At 48.9% G+C, this 19298-nt stretch overlaps 2 protein-coding genes across 9 annotated transcripts in view; one reads left to right on the forward strand and one right to left on the reverse strand.

Moving 5' to 3' along the window:
- The window catches only part of TRAP1 (TNF receptor associated protein 1), a 44045-nt gene that overhangs the window by 10801 nt on the left and 13946 nt on the right, over positions 1 to 19298 (forward strand). For 2 of the 4 annotated variants that reach the window (XM_040635412.1, XM_008696826.2), the window contains 6 exons: positions 10692 to 10856; positions 12036 to 12118; positions 13274 to 13414; positions 15911 to 15982; positions 17395 to 17555; positions 18684 to 18793. In XM_040635412.1, the coding sequence (XP_040491346.1) occupies positions 10692 to 10856; positions 12036 to 12118; positions 13274 to 13414; positions 15911 to 15982; positions 17395 to 17555; positions 18684 to 18793 (732 nt within the window). Of the gene's footprint in view, positions 1 to 9802; positions 9825 to 10691; positions 10857 to 11201; positions 11221 to 12035; positions 12119 to 13273; positions 13415 to 15910; positions 15983 to 17394; positions 17556 to 18683; positions 18794 to 19298 lie in introns of those variants that run through there. The other 2 variants (XM_040635413.1, XM_040635414.1) reach the window with 2 other exon arrangements.
- DNASE1 (deoxyribonuclease 1) overlaps positions 5069 to 19298 on the reverse strand; it is a 73363-nt gene continuing 59133 nt past the window's right edge. For 4 of the 5 annotated variants that reach the window (XM_040635417.1, XM_040635415.1, XM_040635416.1 and 1 more), the window contains one exon: positions 5069 to 5866. In XM_040635417.1, the coding sequence (XP_040491351.1) occupies positions 5689 to 5866 (178 nt within the window). In that variant the 3' untranslated portion in view covers positions 5069 to 5688. Of the gene's footprint in view, positions 5867 to 9167; positions 9760 to 19298 lie in introns of those variants that run through there. The other variant, XM_040635421.1, reaches the window with a different exon arrangement.

Consider the following 19298-nt stretch of genomic DNA (forward strand, 5'->3'; position numbering starts at 1 on the left):
GTTAGTGATGGATGTTCTCTCTTTTCTTGATCACCCATCACTCCTGTTGATCTTTTTCAAGAATCAGCTGTGGCTTTAATTTTCCTCACTGTTTATTTTGTGTTTCATTAATTTGTGTTGTTATTTCCTCCCTTCTATTTTATTTGGGTTAACTTTGTACTTTTTCCTAAGGTAAAACCTTAGATCATTGATTTTAGACTTCTTTTCTAACCCAAGCATTTGAAGCTGTAAGTTTCCTACCATGTGCTTTTGTGGGTGACCCCGCAGCTTTTAACATACTGTTTTCATTTTTACTCAGTTATCTCGTTTTGATTTCTTCTTTGACCTGTGGATTATTTGGTATATGTTGTTTAATTCCCGGATACTTGGGGTATTCCTAGATATTTTGTTATTACTGATTCTGACTTAATTTTGCAGTATTCAGAGAGCTTACTTGGTATGATTTCAGCCCTTCTAAATTTATTAAGACTTGTGGCCCCCTTTATGGTCTTTTCTAGTGAATACACCATGTGCGCTTGAACAAATATTATGCTTTTCAAAAATAACTGGATTTTGCACTTGGGTATCGTATTCCATGAGTATCCATTAAGTCAAAATATTTCATACTGTAGTTCAGACGATCCTGTGTCTTGATTTATTTTTTCTTTCGGTCTCGTTCTATCAGTTGTTGAGAGAGGGATATTAAATCTCTAGCTCTGACTGTCTTTCTTTTAGTTCTTTTAGTTTTTTAGTTTGTTTTTTTTTTAAGATTTTTATATTTATTTTAGAGAACGAGAGAGAGGAGACAGAGCAGCCACGAGCGTGGGAGGTTGGGGGAGAGGGCAGAGGGGGAGAGAATCTCAAGCAGACGCCCCGCAGAGTGCGGGGCTCACCACAAGCTGATCCCACGACCTGGAGATCATGACCTGAGCTGATATCAAAAGAGTTGGACGCCCAACCAACTGAGCCACCCAGGCGCCCCTAAGTCTTTTAGTTTTAATGTCATATTTTGAAGCTCTGTTATTAGACACACATTTGTGATTAAGCTTTCCTGATGAATTGTCTTTTATTCTGAAATATCCCTCTTTTTCTCAAGTAATACTTGTTGTTTTGAAGTCTCTTTTGTCTGATATTAATACGGCCACTCCACCCTTACTAGGCCTACTTTGTGCATGTTATCTCGTGTTCTGTCCATTCCTCTTCAGTGTATTTATATATATATATATATATTTTTTAATTTTTATTTATATATATATATATATATTTATTTATTTAAAATTTTATTTGAGAAAGAGAGCATGCAAGCGGCGGGGGGTGAGGTGGGGAGAGGAGCAGAGGGAGAGGTAGAGAGAATATCCCAAGCAGATTCTGTGCTGAGCACAAGCCTGACCTAGGGCTTGATCCCGTGACCCTGAGACCATGACCCGAGCCGATATCAAGAGCCAGACACTTAACTGAGCCACCCAGGCACCCCTATGTTTTTATATTTGAAGTGATTGTTTTGTAGACAGCATATCATTAGGTCTTGCCTTATAATTGGAGCGTTTAGTCCATTAATAAAAAATGCATTTATTGGTACAGTTGGATTTATCTCTATTGTTTTAATGTTTCCTCTCATTTTTTCCCCTTTCCTTTCTTGCCTACTTTTGAATCAGTAAATATTTTTTAGAATTCCATTTTAGTTCATCTAATGCTTTTTAAGCTATACCTCCTTATGTCATTTTTTTAGTGGTTTGTCTGATGAATGCAGTGTACATCTTTTTCATAGTCTGTTTACAATTAGTATTGCAGTATTTCATGGAAAATGTAAAAGCCTTACAACTGTATTAAAGTGCATTTCCTCTCTGTACTCCATCCTTTATGTGAGAGTTGTCATATGCATGGCATGTACATCTGTTATAAACCCCATAAGACAATGTTTCAACTTTTGCTTAAGCTCTTGTATATATTTTATTTTTTTAATTATTTATTTGAGAGAGGAAGCACAAGCAGTGGGGAGATGGATAGGGAGAGGGAGAAGTAGGCTCCCTGCTGAGCAGGGAGCCTGATGCAGGATTTGATCCCAGGACCCCTGGGATCATGATCTGAGCCAAAGGCAGACGCTTAACTGACTAAGCCACCCAGGTGCCCTATTGTACATATTTTAAAGAAAGTAAGAGAAAAATACTTATATATTTGTCTGGGTTGCCGTTTCTGATGCTCTGCCTTATTTCTTGGAAGATCCAGGTTTCCATCTGATATCATTTCCATTCAACCTGAAGAACTGTAGCATTTCTTTTCCTGGCGGTCTGCTGTTTAGGTCTGCTGTTTAAGACTTTAAAGATGTTCCGTTGTCTTCTGGAAAGTTAGCTGTCATTCACATTATTGTTCTCCCATGTAATGTGTATTTTTTCTCTGGCTGCTTCCAAGATTTTCTTTTTATTCGGTTTTCAGCAGTTGACTATGACGTACTTGGATGCTTTTCTTTGAAATTATCCTACTAGTGGTTCACTGAGCTTTTTGAATCTGTAAATTGTTGTCTTTGACAAACTTTGGGGGGAATTTTCAATCATTTCTTCAAATATTTTTTTCTGCCCTGTTCTCTTTCTCCTTTCCTTTTGGAACTCCAGTTACATGTATGTTAAGCTTTTTTTCCCCCTGTCTATACCTGATACCCTGTTCATTTGTTTTTAATCTTTTTTTTTTTTCTCTTTTACACTGAATAATTCCTTTTAGTCTGTTTTCAAGTTCACAGACTCTTTTCTGGTGTCTCCACTTGGTTTTTAAGCCTTCTTGTTATTTTTTAAGACTTCTAGTTTTTTGTTTTTGTTTTTTTTACATTTTCCATACTGTATTTTTTATACCTAGAATTTCCACTTGGTTCTTTTCTTACAGTTTATATCTCTGAAGTTTCCCTTTAATGCATACCTTTAATTTGGAGCATATTTTACTGTAGGTCATACAGTATTATAATGACTGTTTTAAAACCATCTGATTCCAACATCTGGATCTTCTTGGGACCAGTCTCCATTGATTGACCCTTCTCTTGAGCGGGGGTCATGTTTTCCTGTCCTCTGTATGTAGAGTAACTTGTTATTGCATCCTGGACATTGTGGATGTTACCTTGTGGAGTCTCTGGATTCTGTTATATTCCTCTGAAGAGTAGTTCTTGTTTTAAAGTAGACTATTAAACTAGTTGTACCCCAGCTGCAAACAGAACCGTTTGATACTTTTGTCCTTAATGGGCTGTTTGCATTTTGCCCCACACATGCATGATTTAGGGGGTCAGCCAGAGACTTAGAATTTATTCCCCGAACTGGGGCCTCCCCTTCTCTGACTCTCTCCTTTCTGGGACCCCCCCCCCCAGCTTTCACCTTTTATGGTTACCCTAATCTCTTCTCTGGTTCTTCCGGCCAGAAAAAGTATACATCGTGGTGCATCAGCCACCTGCCCCCTTTCTGTGCTCTTCCCTTCTTCCAAGTGTCAGCTCTCCAGAACCTGCCTGCTTTTGCTGATTTCTCCAAAACCTTTTAGGTGGTCCTTTTGTTGTGGTTCCTGAGTTCATGGTTGTTATCCATAGGAGGGTTGGTTGGAGGCTGTAACTCAGCCTGCTGTACAGGAAGTGGCACTCTGTAGTAAAGACAAAACGTTAGATTGTTCTTACCTGTTCTACATGTGGTAAAAAGGGAGACTGTCCATGTGGGATATGTAATTCCAGGAAAACAGTCTGTGTATTTCTCATGGCTTAAGATACTAAGCGTGTCTGTATTTAAAGTATTGTACTTAAGATGTCATCATAAGGGACGCCTGGATGGCTCAGTCGGTTAAGCATCTGCCTTCGGCTCAGGTCAGGATCGCAGGGCTCTGGGATTGAGCCCCGCATTGGGCTACCTGCTCAGTGAGGAGTCTGCTTCTCCCTCTGCCTGCCACTCCCCCTGGTTGTGCATTCTCTTTCTGTCAAATAAATAATCTTAAAAAAAAATATGTCATTATTAGAAGCAAAACCATAGTATGAACAGGCGTTTGGGTGACTCAGTTGGTTAAGCGTCCAACTAGATTTTGACTCAGGTCATGATCTCAGGGTTGTGAGATCCAAGCCCCATGTGGGCTCCCCGCTCAGCCAGGCGTGTGCTGCTCTCCCTTTTCTTCTCCTTCTGCCACTCCTCTGCCTGAGCAGGTGCACACCTCTCTCTCTCTCTCTAAGTAAAAAAAATCCTTAAAAAAAAAAAAAAAAGGTGGCTCAGTCAGTTAAGTGTCTGCCTTTGGCTCAGGTCATGATCCCAGGGTCCTGGGATCGAATCCTGCATCAGGCTACCCCGTAGGCAGTTACATTTTTAATTCTTGCTTCCTCGTCAGAAATGGCCCTGCAGGACCACTGACACTGTCTTTTGGCCGCCGGAGTGTCCTGTGCCTGAGTGTGGTGATGATTGTGGTGATGAAGGTTGCAGGTTTGTAAGAGAGCTGCAGTAGAGGCCGTGGGGTAGGGAGAAGTAGGAGAATTATGGGCACTCTTGCTTTTGTTGAGTTTGATACTTTCTTAGAAACACAGACTTGTTCCTGCTCTGGGGTGGGGACATGTTCTCTGTGAGCAAAACATCAGTAGTAGAGGGGCATCTGGGGGGCTCACTCGGTTACATGTCTGACTCTTGATCAGCTCAGCTATGGATCTCAGGGTTGTGAGGTCAAGCCCTGCGCTGGGCTCTGCACTGGGCGTGGAGCCTACTTAAAAAAAAAAAAAAATACGCCACAAGCTGGCTTAGAGCTGCAGTTTGAAACGAGCGGTGTAGGAAGTAAGTGCTGTGAATTCACAGTAGGGAGAGGTGGTTACGAGGTGCTGGGGATGGGAGCACCTCATCCTGGACTCTGAAACTGCTCGGTGGAGAGAGGGACGTGCTTGCAGCCGGAGGAAACAGCGTGAGCATTGGCAGGGGCATGTGGTGTGTCAGATTCAAACTGTTGTTCCCATTTTGTGCGACCCCAAACCACCACACAGATTAACACGCATATGTTGCCGCCTGGCACCGAGGCTTGTGGTTTTTCCTTCAGAGTGTAGAGGAAGCGCGAAGAGAGATACGGTGTAGATAGGGTGTTTGTATCTGCTTCAGGCGGATTGACTGCACTATTGGTTTATTTGTACAGTCCTTGTGGAACGTTAACTTGCAGTCGCATTTGCTCTCCATAGTGCTGTCGATTAGTTTTGGAATTATAATGGAAAGTCTGGAAGCCCTGGTTGGAAATAAGGATTGGTTATTTGTGCCTTTTTCCTAATGAGGAGGACTTCTGTTTCTCCCATCATGAATAACAGATTGTTCCAAAAAGATCGTATTCAGTGGGAAAAACAACAGGAATAGGGGAAGTGACACATGGGAAAACGGTGTTGAATCTGGGAGTGAGGACGGCCTTCAGCAATAGGACTAATTTTGAAAGGCCGCGCACCTCGCCTAGGCCGGCTAAGTCAGCTTCACGGAGTCCACCACGGCTGTGCTGGTACTAGAAGCTCTATGACGGATTGACCACTGTAGCTGCCACAGCGAGCTGCTCACCATCATCCACGCCCACCCCTGGGCCAGCAGCCCCTGCAGCGGCTCGACCGTCAGGGCGGAGCAGTTCACGGATACAGTGTCCCCCAAGGTTGATGTCCATGGCGATGGGGAACCTCCCCAGGGGAGCTCATGGAGGGCATCCAGAAGGACCAGGTGCTCCTGGAGATGCTGACACGGAGCCTGGACCTCACCCGCCTCGTCTGCAGGTGCCGGAATGGCGAGCAAGAGAAGGATGCAGGGAGGGGGCTGGTGGCGGGGAGACTGAGGTAGCCAGCTGAGCCCAGTGCCAGGCTGCTTTTCTGTATTGGGAAAAGGGTGCGTGCTGGTGCCTGGGGTCATTCTCATCATAATACGAGGACAGCCCACTGAAAAACAAAAACGAAAGACTAATTTCATTAAACTCTGAAGTGTTCTTACAAGTCAGTGTGAAAAATAAGAAAACAGGATATCAAAAGTTCATCATGAAAAAGGAGATAGAAAATATTTAAAAATATGGATAGGTGCTCAGTCTTGCTCGTAGTGACAGAAATGAAATGAAAACTGCAGTAAAAATTTTACCCGACCGATAGGCAAAGGTCCAAAGTGTCCCTGACGCCGTCTTGGCAGGAGTGTGAGGTGACGCACACCCACGCTGCTGCTGGAATGTGAGCCGACAGTCCCTGGATGGTGACTTGGTGGCATCGTCCGTGGCGTAGACTGGACATAACCTGGGACCCGGAGACCCCACTTCTAGACGTGTACTCCCATGTATGTCCCGTGAGGGAATGAAATGACACATGGACGAGAATGTTCCTTACAGTGCTGTTTTCTATTTTGAAACTCTTTATTCTGGAGTATTTTGTGCCTCACAGAGCTGTTCCTGCAGTAGTACAGAGCCCTTCCCTTAGCTTCTCTTAATGCTAAAGTCTTCCGTCACAGTGGTACGAGGATTAGAACCCGGAGTAGCAGTGCTCCTGACTCCTGGGCCCATCTTACTCGAATTGAGCCAGTTTCCCCACCGATGTCCTCCTCTGTCCAGGACCTGACAGTGCAGGTCCTTTCCGGTCTGTGATGGTTCCTCCGTCTGTGTGTGTCCTTCAGGATCGTGACACTTTAGAAGAGTACTGCCCGTTATTTCATGGATATCCCTAGATTTGGGTTTGTCTGATGGTGTTTTTAATGATTAGATTGAGATGCATTTTCGGCAAGAAGACCAGGGAAGGGAGGCCTCCCACGCCACCAGGATTGCAGGATGTTGCCCCGTCTTGTTCCTGGTGACAGTGACTGTGGTCACTTGGTCAGGAGGTATCTGCTACTTCACGGCAAATGACCGTTTTTTTCTGAAATCAGTGGATGTCTTGTGGGGGATACTGTGAGATTTCAAATGTTCTCGACATTTAAACCATCAACAGTTTCTACCTGTCACCGCTGTTACTGTGCTTGCCCGATGTGACTATTTCCACCATTCCTTATACATTGGTTAATTGTAATTCCGCTGGGAGGAAGAGGTCTTTTCTCCCCCATTTATTTATAAGTAGTTAAGTATGGACGAACAGATACTTTATTCGCTGGCTGAAAGCTTACAGTCCGTACCATCCTCCTTTCGTTGCTCAGACGGTCCTAGAGTTTGCCTCCGGGGGCGCCTTCCAGTTGGAGCCTGTGCACTCCAAGCACCTGATCCCTGGGGCCTTTCCTCCCTTTCTGCCACAATCTTTGTGTTCTCTGGCCCTAGAGGACGGCATTTACACACCAGTGTCTGGGTCCCGGGGAGGGTGACCATCCAGCACTGCTTGCCCAGGACCAAGGTGTTTCCGGAGATGGGGACTTGGGAGCTGCCTGTTCTGGGACAGTTGTCCTCCCTGTGCATGTGTGCTCGTTGCTGCTGGCGTGTCGTGGCCTCTGAACCCTATAAGCGCGCGTGTGTGCACGCGCACACACACACACGGCCATATTTGTTCAGGCACCCAGTCTGTAAATCAGGGAGAATCTCGCTCGTGTCCGTGCTATGCCCACATTTCCAGTGCAGGGCTCCGGGTGCCACTGGGCCTCCCCGTTCCGTAACTGCTTTCTCCTGACTCAGGACCCACAAGATACTTATTTGCCTGATCCGAGTAGCTGCCTGAAACGGTTTCAGAAGTCCAAAGATTCTGCAGCAGTAATTGTATGCGGTGCTCTTGGAGGCTGACTGGACAACCACAGCACCATTTTGCGAAATCACTTAGCTTAGTTCTTGTCCTTTAGGTTGCTTACGTTCATAATACAGCTATGTGAATCTGTTACGGTTTCTGTCTCATTGAATGTCCCCCACACCCCATAGGTGTTCCTAGTTACTCTTTGTGCGAGAAAGAACCATGGTTCTGAGAGTCAAATATACAAAAGAACATACTCAGAAATGTCACATTCCCCTCAGCTCTGCTCTCCTGTCCCCAGCATCCCCCCCCACTATTTCTCTTTTGTTCCCACATACCCGTTATGGGTTCAGTTTTTGCCTCCCCCAAAAATGTTGAAATCCTGACCTCCGTGACCTGTCAGTGTGACTTTATTTGGAAATAGGGTCTTTGCAGCTGATCAAGTTAAGATGAGGCCATTAGGCTGGGCCCTGGTCCAACGTGACCGTGTCTTTATAAAACGGTGGAATTTGGACACAGAATCTGACATGCAAGAGGGAAGACACGGTGTTCAAGCCAAGGCACACCTGAGGCTACGGAATTGAGGAGAGGGGACCGGGGCAGATTCTTCCTCGCAGCCTCAGAAGGAACCGGCCCTGCCAGCACTCTGATTTTGGACTTCTAGCCTCCAGAACTTGATATGGAAAATTTCTGTGGTTTCAGCTGCCCAGTTTGTGGTGCTTGGCCACAGCAAGCCCGGGAAACAGCACACAGCTCTTCTAGGTAATCAGCTTCTTGTGGTTTCAACTGTGTGCCCCCAAAAGATACGTCCAGGTGCTAATCCCGGGAACCTGTGAATGTGACCTTATCTGGAAATGGAGTCTTTGTAGATGCAAATAAAGATGAGCGTGTACTGAATTAGAGGGAGCCCCAAACCCAGTGTCACTGGTGTGTCTGACGGGGAAATCCAGACACGGAAGACACACACGGGAAGTGAAAACAGGCAGAGATCGGAGCCAGGCAGCTGCGAGTCAGGGAATGCCAGGACTGCTGGCGGCACCCTGAGCTAGTGGAGGTGCGGATGGAATTCCTCAGAGCCTCCGGGAGGAACCAGCCCTGCTGACACCTTGATTTTGGACATCTGGCCTCCAGAGCCATGAAGGGATGGGTTTCTGCAGTTGTTGGCCACCCAGCGTGTATTGCTCCGTTCCGGCAGCCATGTGAAACCACCTCACAAGTTTCTGTTTCTTGTGCACAGAGCAGTGAAACGTGCTTATCTTTCTGCATCGTCTCCTTTCATCCATAAAGGAGGGTAACAGGCAGCAGATAATTCTTTGGCATTACGGAACAGAATTTTAACAGCACAAGACTAGAAACAGTTTAAACATCCATCAGTTAAGTGCTAAATACTTAACCCTTACGGTGGAATATTACTTGTTCGTTAAAAAGAATAATGAGCTCTGGACTGAAATGGAATAATCTGTGAGATGTGTTCTTGTTTTCATTTAAAAATTTTTTAAGGTTTTATTTATTTGAGAGAAAGCATGAGAGAGGGGACGATCAGAGGGAGAAGCAGACTCTCTGCTGAGCAAGGAGCCCAATGCGGAACTCGATTCCGGGACTGCAGGATCATGACGTGAGCTGAAGGCAGATGCTTAACCAACTGAGCCTCCCAGGTGCCCTTATTTAGATGTTTTTAAGGTGTTGTGCATAGAGGTAAAGGCAAAGGTCATGTTATTTGTAAATCCAGGAATAAGCTTAAAGGAAAGGCCAGTTTTTATATTTTGTAGGAACATGGAAGTTGATACGTTGTTTTGAAACCTCCAGGTCCTTTCTGGACATTGTGAATCATTCCTTTCTGACTGGGACGTATGTCTATGTCGCACACAGCGGATAGTGCAGCTCATGCGGGTCTGGACTTGCATGTGGGTGTCTTGCAGTGTCTGACCTGTCTCCTTGAAAGTCTTGGGCAGTAAGCACCTACCAAACCAACACCAGTCCTGGCTTTGTGGTCGTGGAGTCAGAGCAATGCTGTCCTGAGGGGCTGCTGCTAAGGGTGGATTCCGTCCTGCCAGGTGGACTGGAGGGTGGCTGTCTGCCACGCTGGGCTGCAGACGGCAGTGTCGGGTGGAGGGGTTTACCTTCTTCCCTCGCAGGCGTTCCTCAGTCTGCTGTGCTGAGCGAGAAGTCAGAAAACTGACGTGAGACAGTGTTGAGCCCTCTTCCTGATTACAAGGTAGGGGAGATCATTCGCTGGTTTTCAGTCTTTAAATACACTAATTTTTAAAAACCGACAGTTTTGGGGGCACCTGGGTGGCTCAGTCAGTTGGGCTTCTGCCTTCGGCTCAGGTCATCCATCATCCCAGGGTTCTGGGATCGAGTCCCACATTGGGCTCCCTGCTCAGTGGGGGAGCCTGCTTCTCCCTCTCCCTCTGCCTGCTGCTCCCCCTGCTTGTGCTGTCTTGCGCTTGCTTGCTGTAATAAATAAAATATTTTAAAAAAATAAAATGCTCTTATAAAAAAAAAAACCTGACAGTTTTGGACAAAAAGGTAAACAGTAATTGAGGTCTCTTTAGAACATGGTGAGAGTGTTTCATAACATTAATATAAAAATTTGGATCTCTCTTAGGGCTATATTTTTTTCCTCTTTTTCATGGTTGTCACAGGGTTAGGAAGGCTGGCGTGTGTTACTTGGGGCTCTAGGGGGGCTGTGAGCACCAAGGCACGTTCGAGTTTGGTGGGTTTGTGCAGGATCTCTCCGGGGCCACATGTGGTTAGTGGTGATGAAGGCCTCTGCCCACCTCCCGCAGCTCTGCCCCCGAGTTGGGGTTCTTTCTTGGAAGTTGATATGTATGAGCATATGTTACCAACCGAATACTGAAGTGCCTGCCGCTCGTACGGCCCTGCCATCCCGAGTGCTCTCGATCTTGTCTGAAATACCCACCAGCTGCTCAGCATTCTGTCACTTCGATTTCTCCTGGGTGACATTGGGGCTTTTGAGCAATGGCCTGCCTTAGAAATCTCCACGTCACCGTTTGCAGGACCCACCAGACACGTTTCTGACGTCTTTCTAAATGTTCTTTCTGCATGTTCGTCTTTCTAGGAAAACCCTTTCTGTGTCCTTGGCGGACCCCGGCCCAGTCCAGGAGCCCCAGGCGAAGCCTGGCGTCGAGCTTCCATGCTGGACGGCTCTTCAGCTCGCAGGCTGCGGAGGACCAGATGGAGGAGCCCCCCCACTCCATCATCAGCAGCACCGAGACCGTGCAGGGTACTGTGTGCTGCTGGCCCGTGAGGGCAAGTGCTTGAGGCAGAGCAGTGATTGATAGAGCTACCCACTTGCTTCAGACGAAAGGTCTTAGTCGGAGGGAAGGTTCCCCCAAACAAAGCATCCTCCGTTTCCGGCTTCACCAGGAGCTGCTGACTGCCATCCTGGTGTGTCTTGCCCCCTCTGGTGGTCACCCGTGAGCTCCCGGCTGGCCACCTTCTCTGAATGGTGATTCATGGCACATCTGCTAATAATCATGGAAGCAGGATGTAAACCCAGCATTGGCCGTGCTGATGCAGGACTGCACTCTCAAGCCGTCCTGTCAACTCAGAAGTCTAGAAAAGCAGTCTCCGGAGCCAGTCCTCAAGTGGGTCCATTTCTGGCTTTCACATGAGAGGACAACACAGTCTTTGATGTTAGGGTTAAGAAGTGAGATTTTTCTTGTCCATTTGCTTTCTAAATAATTTGGAAACCATGGTTTTGAAGAGTAGAATCTAGGGTCTGGTTGTTAGAGCCGGTCCGATTCTCACATCGTTGGGAAGTGCCGGCCTGACAGGCCCTGGAGGTAGCTGCCCCAAGGCGATGGGTCTCAGCAGGCGGAAGTGGGGGAGGCTGCCTTTGCCCCTTGCTGTGGAGAGAGGGGGCCACTGGCTTGTCCTCTCTGACACTTCCTACCTGAGAGCCCCAGCGACTTAGTTTCTTTTTCACTTTTTTTTTAAAATTTATTTTTATTTATTTATTTTTTTAAAGATTTTATTTATTCAACAGAGATAGAGACAGCCAGCGAGAGAGGGAACACAAGCAGGGGGAGTGGGAGAGGAAGAAGCAGGCTCATAGCAGAGGAGCCTGATGTGGGCCTCGATCCCAGAGCACCGGGATCACGCCCTGAGCCGAAGGCAGACGCTTAACCGCTGTGCCACCCAGGCGCCCCCTCACTTTTTTTTTTTTTTTTAAAGATTTTATTTCTAAGTAATCTCTACACCCAACGTGGGGTTGAACTCACAACCCCATGGTCAAGAGTCGCACGCTCTACTGACTCAGCCAGCCAGGCGCCCCTTTTGTTCACTCTTGAGAAATGTTTAGAATTCATTACCTGAAACATTCTTTTGAATGTTACATAGCCTATTTTTCCATAAAAATAGAAAGTAAACTTTATTGCTTGTGTCTGTGATTCATTACCAGGTTCTGTTTCCAAACATGAGTTCCAGGCTGAGACAAAGAAGCTTCTGGACATTGTTGCCCGTTCCTTGTACTCAGAAAAAGAGGTGCGGTATCTGCTCATCGCGCCCAGTGCTAGCAGGGTTTCTTTGTGAAAAAATGATTTTTACGCTACTCTAGGGAAATGCCAGGTAGTGTAATAGCTGTGAGAACTCATTAAATTTGGACAGGTCTGGATCTTAGTTACCAGCAAGAGTATTTTTACTAAAATCTGTTTGGGTTTCACGGACAGATAGGCCCGATGATTCTTTGTGCTAGATTGATGCTGGGAGTTATTTTTGCTGATAGTTTAGAAGCTCCCCCGCCTGGGGGCCCTGGGGTTCACTTCTGTGGTGGTGGAGGTAAGCTTGGAGGCCCTGTGTTACCGTGTCACCTGGCTGGTGGTCACCAGGTAACTGGGTCACAAGGTGACCACTAGATGGACGGCAGGGCTGCGGGAGGAAGGCCCCCCAGCCCCGTGTGGACCAGAGCAGGGGCTGGAAGGCAGTGAGGAGCGACAGGCTGTGGGAGAAGTCGAGAACAAATGGTCCGTTGTGTCCATGCTCGTTATTGCTAGACTGCAGAGGGGAATTTTGAGGAAGTTAGGTAAAGCACAAAATTCCAAAGTTAAAAGGGACTTTTTAGGAAATACTTTCCAGTCTTGTACTGCTGCGTACCGTATTCAAGTATCCCTGTGATCTCCAGCTTCTGTCCTCTTGGGGTCACATCACCGAGCTTCCTCCCTCACCTGCAGGAGGAAGGTCTGTTTGAGGGAAAGGTGCTTCTTAGACAGACGGGTAGTTGGGCCGTGTGGCCCTTTCTTCCCCTGAACGTGGTAGGCCTTCGTTAAAGGAAGCCAGAGAGTCTTTCTTCAAGGGGTAGAAGAAACAGGTGTTGGGGGATATTTGGACATCCCTGGGCAAGAGTCGGGCAAGAAGTGGTGGCACGGGGCTCTTCAGGCTTGACGTAATAGATTGACACCTGCTTGATTTTCAGGACGGAGCAACAAGGTTAGAGTTGACTCCTTAAAGCTGTGTCAGGGAGAAGCCTTAGGCCTTGAGTCATTTTGGGACCTGCCCTCGAGAAACCGTCTCTGAGAAAAGGGGGAGGTCTTTATGCTTAAAACCGAATATTCTTTGGCAGTTCTCCCCCATGAACACACGCCGCAGGTGCCGCTGACCGGGGCGGCCGGCCGTGCCAGTGTCGTCTTTCTGCTTCCGTAGGTGTTTATACGGGAGCTGGTCTCCAACGCCAGTGACGCCTTGGAAAAGCTGCGTCACAAGCTGCTGTCTGAAGGCCAGACGCTGCCAGAAATGGAGATCCACTTACAGACGGACGCCGAGAAAGGCACCATCACCATCCAGGTACCTCCTCCTGAGTGTCCTAATGGGCGCCGGCCCTTTTCACTCCTGGGACAGGGGAGCCAGACCGGCCTTTTTGTTCCATCTCCAGTCTCCAGGTGATGCACTGTCTTCGTTGTTGACTCTTGTTTTAATTTACTATGAAAATAACGCTTGTTCAATATAGAAAATTTGGAAAACACAGACATACAGAAAGGAAGCAAGTTTAAAATCACCCTGTCATGTGAGGCTGACGACTGTTACCGTGTTAGCGTAGGTTTTTGGTGTCTGTACATTTATTTACATATCTACACATCGTTAGGCTATGTTATTTTTAGTGTTCTCTCTTTACATTTTTAACTGTACTTTTCGTCTCGTAATGCATATTTTCCCGTGTCATCAAATATCCTGTGGTACTATTTTTAATCGCACCCCGTTGTTTGGATCAGTGGTCTTGCTTTAGATGAAGCAATACTTAGGGCTCTTGTAACCTGAAAATATTAAGGTCAGAAAGACAAATGTGGGGGGTTCGTCAAGCAGTGGTCCTGAGGGGTACCATGTTGCTGGGACAGGTGCTGCAGGGTCTTGGGGCGGTGGCTGGAACGGGGGCCCGCAAGGTGGAAGGACGTGCTTCAGACGTTCCTGACCTGGGCTTCCTGCCTCTGCCAAGGGATCTGGGTTTGGCCGCTTGGCATGGTGCTGGAGGGGGGCTCTTGTGCCGTCTTGTTGCTCGTGTCCTCTGGTCTGCGTGTGTGCACCTTTTATGCTGTTATTTTAAGAAGCTTTACTGAGGTAAGATTTATACGCAGTGAAATTCAGGTTCAAGTGCGCACATTCTGGTGACCGCGATGCCATCATGATTTCCTCCCCCCAGATCCCCACTCCCTTCCCAGCCCGTCATCCACTCTTGTGCTGTCTGCCCCTTTGGGTGTGCATTTTCTTTCTTTTTTTTTTTTTTTAATCTTTTTTTTTTTTTTTAAGATTTTATTTATTTATTCGACAGAGATAGAGACAGCCAGTGAGAGAGGGAACACAAGCAGGGGGAGTGGGAGAGGAAGAAGCAGGCTCACAGCAGAGGAGCCTGATGTGGGGCTCAATCCCACAACGCCGGGATCTCGCCCTGAGCCGAAGGCAGACGCTTAACCGCTGTGCCACCCAGGCGCCCCTGGGTGTGCATTTTCTAGAGTTGCATAGAAACAGAGTTTGGTCTGACTTGTTGCCCTCAGGAGAGTGCTGTGAGATCCCCCCGGTGCAGCGTGTAGCCATGCTGCTTCCCTTTTCTCCAGTGTCCACTCGCCACGTGATGCACGTTCGGGTTTCCAGTTTGGGGTGTTAGGAATAAAGCCGCCGAGGACACGTTTTCATTTCTCTTGGGTGAATGCCGAGGAGTGGGGCTGCTGGCTCCAGGACAACGTGTGTAACAGAGATGCCAGGCTGTCCGCAGTGGGTGTCCCGGCTTGCTTTCCTGTTGGTGGCTGGGAAGTCGCTGCTGCCGTCCTTGCCAGCGCTGGTTACTGTTGGCTGTGGAGACTGCGGCCATTCCAGCGGCTGAGCTTTTTTTTCTTTTTCTTTTTTTCTTTTTAATTCATTTATTAGAGAAAGAGCACAAGCAGGGGGATTGCAGGCAGAGGGAGAAGCAGACTTGCTGCTGAGCAGGGAGCTGGATGCGGGACTTGATCCCAGGACCCTGGGATTGTGACCTGAGCCGAAGGCAGATGCCCACCTGACTAAGCCACTCAGGTGCCCCTGCAGCTGAGCTTTTAATGTGCATTTCCCTCATGATTAACAGTCAGTACTGAGCGTCTTGTCCTGTGTTTGCCATTTCCAGAGCTTCCTTGTGCAATGTCCAGATTTCTGGTTCACTTTTAATCAGGTTGTTTGGTTTTTTTTAATTGAGTTGTAAGACTTCTTCGTATATTTTGGATGTAAGTTCCATATCAGATACACACTTCGCAAATATTTTTTTCCCAGTCTGTAGTTTGCCTTTTTATTTTCTTGGTGTTTTTTGAAAAGCAAAAGGTTTTAATTATAATGAAGTCTAGTTTATCACTTTTTCCTTCTGTGTTCTATGTTTTTAGTAATGTAAGAAATCGCTGCCTCTTCCACAGTCAGATTTTCCCCTGTGTTTTCGTGTAGCAGTTCTGCAGTCTTCACGCGTCCTCTGTGTCTGATCGTGAGGGGGACTGAGGTCGGGTGCAGTTTCAGACTTTCCATCTGCTTTCCTTTCCCCGGTCGAGTTCTCTCGGGACCTTTGTCAAAAATCAGGGGACACAGTCTGTGCAGCTCTGTTTCTGGAGTCTCTTCTGTCTCTTGGCTCTCTGGGTCTCTCCTAGCGGGGTTGGTTCTGGTGCGGCCCGGCCCCCGTGACTAGAACTGGTCTCTCTGACAGCGTATGCTGTGACGTCTCCAGGTCCTGCCTGGCACGTGTAATTGAGGCCGCTTGCCCCCCAGGACTGTCTGCCCATGTCCATCCTGGTTCCCGGGTGCTGGCCTTGGAGCTTAGTGTGCCTCTCTCCTCAGGACACTGGCATCGGGATGACACAAGAAGAACTGGTGTCCAATCTAGGAACCATCGCCAGGTCGGGGTCAAAGGTAAGCCCCCCCCCCCACTACTCCTTCCTCGGGTGCTACAGCTGCTGCCCCCTCAGGGCTTTAGGATCTGTCCTCAAGGCTGCCCCAACCAGAGAGGGCGGGACCCAGCAGCCTCCAGGCACCAGCAACAGCAGGAATGTTCTAGGGTGCCAGCTCTGTGTTGGCGCTGTGGGAGCGCTTTACCCCTCACAGGACCTCACGTGGTTTCTCTTCCTTATAGATGAAGAGGTGGAAATGAGTACTTTGTCCATAGCTAGAAATTGGCCGACCCCAGGCTCAAAGTCAGAGTCTGGAATGTACCATTCTGCCTCTGCGTTTTCTCCCTCACTCAGCGATTGCTTGAGGTGGAGGGGGCCTAGCAGATGTAGATGTCCTTCCTCTCCATCCTTAGTACTGTTGACGAGAATAGGCCACGTCTGTGGATGGGCGGCTTTGTGGGGGAGGAAGCGCCCTGGGGGTCGTGGCTGCCATGTGACCTCGAGGGGCGGGCGGTCACAGGACCTCTGCCAGCAGCGAGTTGGAGGCTGGTGGCTCTAGGCTGCCTGTGTGCCTCTCCTTGGTTTTGTGAGCCTAAGTGATGCCTAAAATGGTACCACGAAGTGACAAAAGTGCTTGAAATAGTCTAATTCTTGGTCCGAAGTGACTTGCAGAAATTCTACTTTTAAGAAACTACATGCCATAGCTGTTATTCCCTCCATTACATTTTTGGTTCTGTTTTTGTCAAGGAAAAGTCTGCCGTCATAGTAGCCACCAGCTACACGTGCCAGTTTGAATTTAAGTTAAATGTAATTTAAAACTTGGTTCCTCGGGCACACTAGCCCCCGTTTCAGTGCTCGATAGCCTGATGCTGTCCGCAGCCACCATATTGGGCCACGTCCAATGCTTCTGTCATCACAGACGGCGTCATAGCAATGAGTGTGTGTGTTCTTACTTCATTTTTATCTTAGAAATTTTGATAAACACGAGTTAGAAAAATTAAGTACCTTCTGATACCATATCAAACTGGAATGTGGTGTATACTGTTTTCCATGAAGCTTAGAATCTAGGAGACACGCAGAGGACGCATTTAGGAGAACTCGGGTGGGGGGGAGCGGGTCACTCTATCTGTGCGAGACCCGCTCAGACCGCTGCCCCGCACGCCCAGGGAGTGTGGCCCACAGGCCCGCTGCCAGCAGGCAGGCTTAGGGACCTGAGTGAAATACAGACCCAGTCCCCCTGCTGTGCAGCTGGGGCTCTCTGGGCCAGTCACTTCACCCGGGCTGGACCGTGCGGTGGAAAAGCACTTAGCGTGATTGTCTTGAGGATGAAGGGTACTCCCCACCGGCGCTAGAGGAACGGACACGGGGAGTTACAGACGTCCGTTCCGCCTGGGGAGGGGCCGCCCTCCCGCTGACCAGCCTTCGCCACCACAGGCCTTTCTGGATGCGCTGCAGAGCCAGGCGGAGGCCAGCAGCAAGATCATCGGCCAGTTTGGAGTGGGTTTCTACTCCGCTTTCATGGTGGCTGACAAAGTGGAGGTCTATTCTCGCTCAGCGGACCCAGGCAGCCCTGGTTACCAGTGGCTCTCAGATGGGTAAGTGAGAGCGGTCCTCACGTCACACCCAGGGAGCGCCCCAGGGCCGCCACGGCCGAGTGTACCTGACGTGAGCCTCGAGGGTCAGCGGAGGTACGAGCGCTTCATGTGGAAAGTTACAGCCTCCTGAAGGAGTACCAGCGGGCCTTCCTGAAGTCCGAACCTCACTCTTGGGGGAGCCGGTTACTCTTTCTGTCCCTTAGCTTTGTGCTCTGGAGCGTGGCCTGTGCCAGGCGGGGCTCCTTTGTGAATGGATGGCTGTAGGACCGGCCGGGCACCAGGCATCCCCTGCTCCGGCGCAGCCTCACTGGCCTCTGTTCTGTGGGAGTTCCTGGGCTGGCTCAGGGCCTGCCCGTGCCTCCCCTGCTGGCTCAGGCCCGAGGAGCTGCCGTTTAAAGACGCTTGCTTGATCTGCAGCCTGCACGGGGGCCGTGTCTCACACGCTCCGTGGGTGGATGTTCCGGGAGAATCTTGAGAGTCCAAGGAGAATGGTACTTTGGCCAGACTGAAGCATGTACTTCAGTAAGCCCAAACCTTCATTTCCGAATCCTTCCCGGACAGAGTCTCCCGTCTGCCGTGGAGGTCCAGCGGTGCATGAGAGAGGGGCTCTGCTGGACCCCAGCCTGTCTCTCTCAGTCAGAACCACAATTTCTTGTTTAATAATGAAAAGGCAGTGCTCAGAGGAAATAGGCCAGTGTTTGACAAGGCACTTTGTGGGGGTGCGTCCCCCCCCCGCCTTGTACTTTGGAAATGGTTTCTCTGCCTGGTCTCCGTCAGAGGTTCAGAAACATGGGGCGGGGGAGGGGTGTTTAGCTTGAGTTACAGGTGGTCGCTGTCATCTGCTCTTTCTGCCCGGTGTCTTATGGCATCGGGGCCACTTCAGGTGACCCTAGAGGCCACGAGGTGGTGGTCGTGATGGGGGAGCCCCACCCTGTGGCCATGCTCCCTGTTGGAGATGACAGTGTATGGGGGCTTAGCTGGGCTCAGAAATGGTGGCGCTCAGGCTTGTCTCTCTATGTGTTGGTTTGGGCCCTGCTTGCGACAGTCCCAGGAAGAGTGACTGGACGGGCAGCGTAGGAGCCGTCAGCTCCACTGTGTGCAACTGGCTTTCCCTTTCCCACATCTTAGCTCTGGGGTGTTTGAAATCGCTGAAGCCTCGGGAGTAAGAACCGGGACCAAAATCATCATCCACCTCAAGTCAGACAGCAGAGAGTTTGCCAGCGAGGCCCGGGTTCGAGGTGAGCCTGGGCCGTGGGGGATGTGTGCGCGGTGGCGCCCGGTCAGCACGGTGGGGCGGGCGTTTCTCGGGTTGGTCGCCTGGGCCTGCTGGTGCCGTCAGGTTTTGTTCTGTCTTCTGCCCTCGGTGGTTGCACATGGTGCTTTCCCCGTCCCCGCTGTGTTATGAAATGCTTCCCAAAGCCCGGTGGTCTCATCCGGGTCTGACTGAATGCTTATCCGAGGTGCCGAGTGCTTTCAGGATTAACATTAACCCACATGACTATGTTTATGCCACCAAGAAAGTGTGGGGGTTCGTGGTGGCCTGGGCCTTAAGACACCTGTTCTCGTATGAGTTCTGGTGTCCTGCACAGGCAGGACAGTGTACCTGCCATGCCGTGGCCTGGCTTCATACCTGTGACACTGCTGGTATGGAGTCGTCCTGGCACGCTGTGTCACCCCCGCAGCCACTTCCAGAGCTTTTGTATCCAGAAGCTTCTTGTATTCATTGTTGGTGCGTTTTTTGTC

This window comes from Ursus maritimus, unplaced genomic scaffold (genome assembly GCF_017311325.1).
Source record: "Ursus maritimus isolate PB19 unplaced genomic scaffold, ASM1731132v1 scaffold_2, whole genome shotgun sequence".
Classification (NCBI taxonomy): Eukaryota; Metazoa; Chordata; class Mammalia; order Carnivora; family Ursidae; genus Ursus; species Ursus maritimus.